Source organism: Odocoileus virginianus, chromosome 15, assembly GCF_023699985.2.
Source record: "Odocoileus virginianus isolate 20LAN1187 ecotype Illinois chromosome 15, Ovbor_1.2, whole genome shotgun sequence".
Lineage (NCBI taxonomy): Eukaryota > Metazoa > Chordata > Mammalia > Artiodactyla > Cervidae > Odocoileus > Odocoileus virginianus.
This window is the reverse complement of record NC_069688.1, coordinates 20,848,967-20,854,966: the sequence shown is the minus strand read 5'-3', so window position 1 is coordinate 20,854,966 and position 6,000 is coordinate 20,848,967. Positions and strand designations below refer to the sequence as shown.

Genomic DNA, 6,000 nt, shown 5'->3' with positions numbered 1-6,000 from the left:
TGACTTTAGCTGCTGTTGTTCAAAGCTGGAGCCACAATTCCACTTCATCTGGATGAACAAGCTTGCTAATGTGCCAACTCAAATCCATTCGTTTTCGTGGAAAATGACACAAGTTACAGAATGCCTTTTATCTCCTGTGGGGTCATCTGGGGCAAATTACCGGGGGGCCACCTCCTTCCTTGGGTTGGGCTGAATGTGGGGACCAATACCAAGGCCAGTTATTAATAACATCTAGTCATATAATTGGGCATTATCATCTGCAGGTGAGAGCTAAGTCATATGGGATTACACTCAATAGTGGAAGAGACCGTGCTATTCTTTTTCTGGTAATCTGTAAATTAAGGGTCTTTGAAATGTGGTGATATTAATTGGGCATATAAATCCCAAATCAGCCTCCAGTCGATTTGTCCACTGACACAGTTTATATAATACAATATTGCACTTCCCTGGTGGTACAATAGTAAGAACCCACCTGCCAGTGGAGGGGACATGGTTTCAGTCCCTGGTTTGGGAAGGTTCCACTGTGGAGCAACTACTCCACTAGCCTGGTGCTGCAACTACTGAAGCCTGTCTGCTCTGGAGCCTATGCACTGAAACAAGAGAAGTCACCACAATGAGCCCATGCACAGCAAGTAGAGAAAGCCAGCTCAGAGCAACTAAGACCCAGTGCAGCCAAAAATAAAAACAGACACATAAATAATTTTTTAAAAGTATACAGTGGTGATCTGATACATACAAAAGCCTGAAATCAAATGTTTCTGTGACTAACACAACATAGACATTTAACCCTTGGACGACTAGGGGTCAGGGACACTGACCCCCAAGCAGTTCAAAATCCGCATATAACTTTATAGTTGTCCCTCCATAACTGAGGTTTCACATCCTCAGATGCAACCAACTGTGACTTGTGTAGTATTGTGAAAGATATATACTGAATAAAGTCTACATATCCATTGATACTTTCAAATCGTGGTGCTGGAGAAGACTCTTGAGAGTCCTTTGGACTGCAAGGAGATCAAACCAGTTGATTCTAAGGGAAATCAACCCTGAATACTCATTGGAAGGACTGATACTGAAGCTGAAGATCCAATACTTTGGCTACCTGATGGGAAGAGCCAACTCACTGGAAAAGATCCTGATGCTGGGAAAGGGGAGAGAAAGCTCTGATATAAGGTACTGAGAAAGTGGCCCAACCCTCAGTAAACACAGGGAGGGAAATATTGAGAGGAAACCCTCCAGAAGGTTCTTTCTCCATTTCCTGCCTAAACATGGCCCATTGAGACTGTACCCCAGCTTCCCCATCTCAACAAGCCCTAAAGACCGTCTAATAATTGGGCTCCTCCTCCAGATTGGAGGATTGGGGCGGGGGGCAGGGGGCATGAGTTCGATCCCTAGTTTGGGAACTAAGATCCCACATGCTGTGTGGCAACTAAGCCCACGTGGGGCAAGTAGAGAGTCTGTGTGCCACAGCAAAAGATCATGAGAGCCCAAGTAAATAAATACTAAAAAAAAAAAAAATAAAGAAAAAACAATCAAATAAAATCCACACTATGGTATCATTTTTTAAAAAACAAACACAAAACCCCCCAAACCAATACTGTCTAATAGATCTTATTGGTATAATCCCATAATACATTTTTATGAGTTTCATAATGGCACCCCACTCCGGTACTCTTGCCTGGAAAACCCCATGGATGGAGGAGCCTGGTGGGCTGCAGTCCATGGGGTCACTAAGAGTCGGACATGACTGAGTGACTTCCCTTTCACTTTTCACTTTCCTGCATTGGAGAAGGAAATGGCAACCCACTCCAGTGTTCTTGCCTGGAGAATCCCAGGGACGGGGGAGCCTGGTGGGCTGCCGGCTATGGGGTCACACAGAGTCAGACACGACTGAAGCGACTTAGCAGCAGCAGCAGCGGCATAAATAATAATTAGCCGGCCCTGATCTAAGTAATTGGAACTCCCTTAATCTTCACATAAGAGATAGGTATATGATCCTGAGATAGGCATATGTTCTTCACTTTGCAGATGAGGAAACGTAGGGGCAAGAAACCCAAGAAATCTGGCCTGAGAGACTGAATATCCAGTTAAATACTCTTGGGCAGATCGGCAGATGATGGATCTAATGAACTTAGGGTTTGTGAATGGGTAGAGTACCACATTTTCATTATTCCCTTATATTTTATGTAAATAATAAAGTCAAATTGTGAAGAATAAGTATTTTATGCTATTTATTATCTTTAAAATAATAAAAATTACACTATAGAAAGTCACATCATTTTGCATTATGTGTAACGCTCAAGTTAAGGCACTCTACTGCTCTCATTTGGCCAATCTTCACAGCATTTCTGATATCATATAACATTTTCAGAGCCCTAGAGTGTAATTCCAACTATGTGACAGCCATGAAATAGATTCTGCAATATAGACTTATTATAGAATATAATTGTATTTTCTTACTCTATTCACTGTTATCTTTTTCACATTTCAGGTTTGACATATATGTATTTTTACTATAATATTTAATAGTTTACATTTTTTAGATGTTTGTTGTTATTACTACAGATAGTGTTAGTTGCTCAGTCGTTTCTGACTCTTTGTGACCCCATAGACTATAGCCCACCAGGCTCCTCTGTCCATAAATTCTCCAGGCAAGAATACTAGAGTGGATTACCAATGCCTTCTCCAGGGGATCTTCCCTGCTGCTGATGCTGCTGCTAAGTCGCTCCAGTCATGTCCAACTCTGTGCGACCACATAGACAGCAGCCCACCAGGCTCCGCTGTCCCTGGGATTCTCCAGGCAAGAACACTGGAGTGGGTTGCCATTTCCTTCTCCAATGCATGAAAGTGAACAGTGAAAGTGAAGTCGCTCAGTCGTATCCGACTCTGAGCGACTCCATGGACTGCAGCCGACCAGGCTCGTTCGTCCATGGTATTTTCCAGACAAGAGTACTGGAGTGGGGTGCCATTGCCTTCTCCAGGGATCTTCCCTACCCAAGGATCAAATCCAGGTCTCTGGCTTTGTAGGTAGATTCTTTATTGTCTGAGCCACCACGGAAGCTCCATTACTCCAGACAGGGCTCCCCAAATTTTGTTCCAAAATTTAGAAGTTTGTTTTAATGATTATCCTGATTTCTTAAATAAACAGACTGAGGCTCAAACAGGTTAAATATTATACATGATATCACATGGTAAGTCACAGGGGTAATATAGAATAGAAATCTTATTCTAGGGTTCAGAAGACTTCCAATGGGTTATGTAAATGGACTGTTTATTAACATATCTTCTTGGAACAAATATACTTCAGAAGCATAGACCCATCATCAGAGAAATATGTTTACACGTCACCTATGTGTTCTAAATGCAGAAATAAAGTCAAGATAGAACTTTACCATTTGACTTTTCAAAAGGTACATCCTAACATCTTCCTGTGTTTTTTCTTTTTTTTTGTTTTTTTTGTTTTTTTTTCTTCCTGTGTTTTTTCATGAACAGGGTGTTATTGTCAGTTTTTCCCCCAAAGGTATGAAATGAAAACTGTCTTTTTTTTTTTTTTAATAAAAATTAGAACAGAAGAACTCATGGCTGAATAGCAAGACCCTGGATTTAATTTCAACATTTGATTTTCCACAGTATATGGAGGAACAGTATATGACTGTGACTCTTTTTATTTCTTCAGATTTTTTCCTCTCCTAGGATTCTCTCATATTCATTATTATTTGATGATCTGGCTGTGGCTCTGAATAATTTTCATTCTTTTCCCTCCTCTAACTCTGCTTCAAAACTTCTGTAACTTATTTGCTGTGAAGTCTAGAATCTCTTCTGCAAGTGAGATTACTGGGTGCGCCTGACAGCCAAGGACCCCCAAGGACTGCTAAGGACTCCATATGTTGCTAAGAAGTCTTGCTAATTTGCTCTATCAGCTGAATGGGGTGTAGAGAATTTTTCTTTCCCTTATAAACTCAGAGTGTTTGTGCTGTGACCTGTATCAGCGATTCTGTTTGGATCGATCACTTTCAGCTTACCATTTTTCATCCCTCTGTGAACGTTGCACCTAATTTTCCCTGTAATCGGTTCAACAAGTGTCAGCTGTTCATGTTTCAACTCTTTCTGCCAATAACTGCTGGAAGTGATTTAATGCAGCTGGAGAATAAACTGACTATCATTATAGCCTGCAAAGTGTGAAAAAAATTTCATTGCACTGTTGTGATCTGAGGACCGATGACGCCCAGTGGATGAGACTTGGAGGGTGTGGGGATTGGGGGGTGGGGGCGGGAAGCCTGCTTCATAATAATTAAAGAACTTGTAGAAGAGGGGTGAGTCCTGGGGCAAGTTCAACTGTTTGGCCGGTGAACCCTCTTCCGGGGCTTGTTTTATAAGAATTCACTGTAAGTGCCCAAGGGAAATGCCTTCATCTGAATGGGGCTGTGGTGCTGCCTGCGCTCAGATGGTTTCCCCAGCTGATGAAAGTCCTCGCTGAGGAGCCGCACAGATGTGGCTCCTTTGGGGAAGATGAAGGCAGAGGAGACAAACGACGGGGAGGAGCGGAGGGGTAGCAGCCAGTGATGCCTGCAGGCCGGCGGGGTCCCCTCTTCCAGGCCGGCTCACCTGCGCCCCCGCGGGGTCCGCGCTGCAGGAGAGATGCCCTCGCCCCTCCCGCGGCGCCCTCACCTGCCCGGCGACCTCTCGCCGTCGTCGGGGGACTCGCGGCCCTGCAGCAGCCCCTGCGAGCTCTTGGGGGGCATCCCGCCACGGGCCCCGCGCCTCCGGCGCCGGCTGGCCTGGTGCTCCATCGACTGGGAGCAGGTGTGTCTGCTACGGAGGCTGGGCGCGGGGGGCTTCGGCTCAGTGTACGAGGCGACCTACTACGGCGTGCGCGTGGCCGTCAAGCAGGTGAGCCGGTGCGCCAAGAACCCGCGGGCGTCGAGGCGCAGCTTCTGGGCCGAGCTCAACGCGGCCCGGCTGCGCCATGCCAACATCGTGCGCGTGCTGGCTGCCAGCACGCGCCCGCCCCCGGGTTTCAACAGCCTGGGGACCGTCATCATGGAGTTCGGGGGCAACATCACCTTGCACCAGGTCATCTACGGCCCCACCAGCTGCCCTGGGGACGCTGGCGCGCACCTGGGCTTGGAGAGGTGTCTAAAGTACTCCCTAGATGTGGTCAACGGCCTGCTGTTCCTCCACGCGCAAAGCATCGTTCACTTGGACCTCAAGCCGGCCAACATCCTCATCAGTGAGCAGGACGTCTGCAAGATCGGGGACTTCGGCTGCTCCGCGAGGCTGGAAGACCTGCGGAGCCCGCGGACACCTCACCACCTGGGCGGCACCTACACTCACCGAGCCCCAGAGCTCCTCAAAGGAGAGCCTGTTACTCCCAAGGCCGACATCTACTCCTTCGCCATCACCCTCTGGCAGATGAGCACGCGGGAGGCGCCCTTCTCTGGGGAGCGACAGCATGTGCTCTACGCCATGGTGGCCTACCACCTCCGGCCTGCCCTCCGGGCGCCCATCTTCACCGACTCGGTCCCGGGGAAGACGTTGGCGGGCGTCATCCAGCGCTGCTGGGCGGCCCTTGCTCCCGAGAGGCCGAGCGCAGAGCTTCTCTTGGGGGACCTCCACGCTTTGAAAGAGGAGCTGGGAGGACTTGAGACTGGATCCAGATAAGCATCTTTGTTTCTGATCATTTTTAACGAAGTGAAGATTTAGTGGGGGAAAAAATCATATAGGTAGGATGGATTCTTAGAAAATAAAGTTCCTAAAAAACTCCTTCCATCTCAAACGCTTTTTCTAAGACAAACCGCAGAGCAGTCGTGGTGCTCTTTGTCGTTCTTTAGTCGCTAAGTCGTGTCCGACTCTTTTGCCACCTCATGGACTACAGCGGGCCAGGCTCCTCTGTCCATGGGCTTCTCCAGGCAAGAATACTGGAGTGGGTTGCCATGCCCTCCTCCAGGCAGTAACAGGTATCCCTGAATAAATTGTAACAAATGGTTGTCTGCAACCCAA

The 6,000-nt window shown here is 47.2% G+C and overlaps 1 protein-coding gene across 1 annotated transcript; it reads left to right on the top strand.

Moving 5' to 3' along the window:
• The first annotated feature begins 4,638 nt into the window (after window positions 1–4,638).
• MOS (MOS proto-oncogene, serine/threonine kinase) lies at window positions 4,639–5,661 on the top strand. The gene has a single exon (XM_020900810.2). It carries the CDS (start codon window positions 4,639–4,641, stop codon window positions 5,659–5,661), a length of 1,023 nt encoding a protein of 340 aa, XP_020756469.2.
• The last annotated feature ends 339 nt before the right edge of the window (window positions 5,662–6,000 follow it).

Excerpts from the sequence above, each read along its gene's own strand:
- MOS (XM_020900810.2), top strand. The coding sequence starts at position 4,639 with ATGCCCTCGCCCCTCCCGCGGCGCCCTCACCTGCCCGGCGACCTCTCG.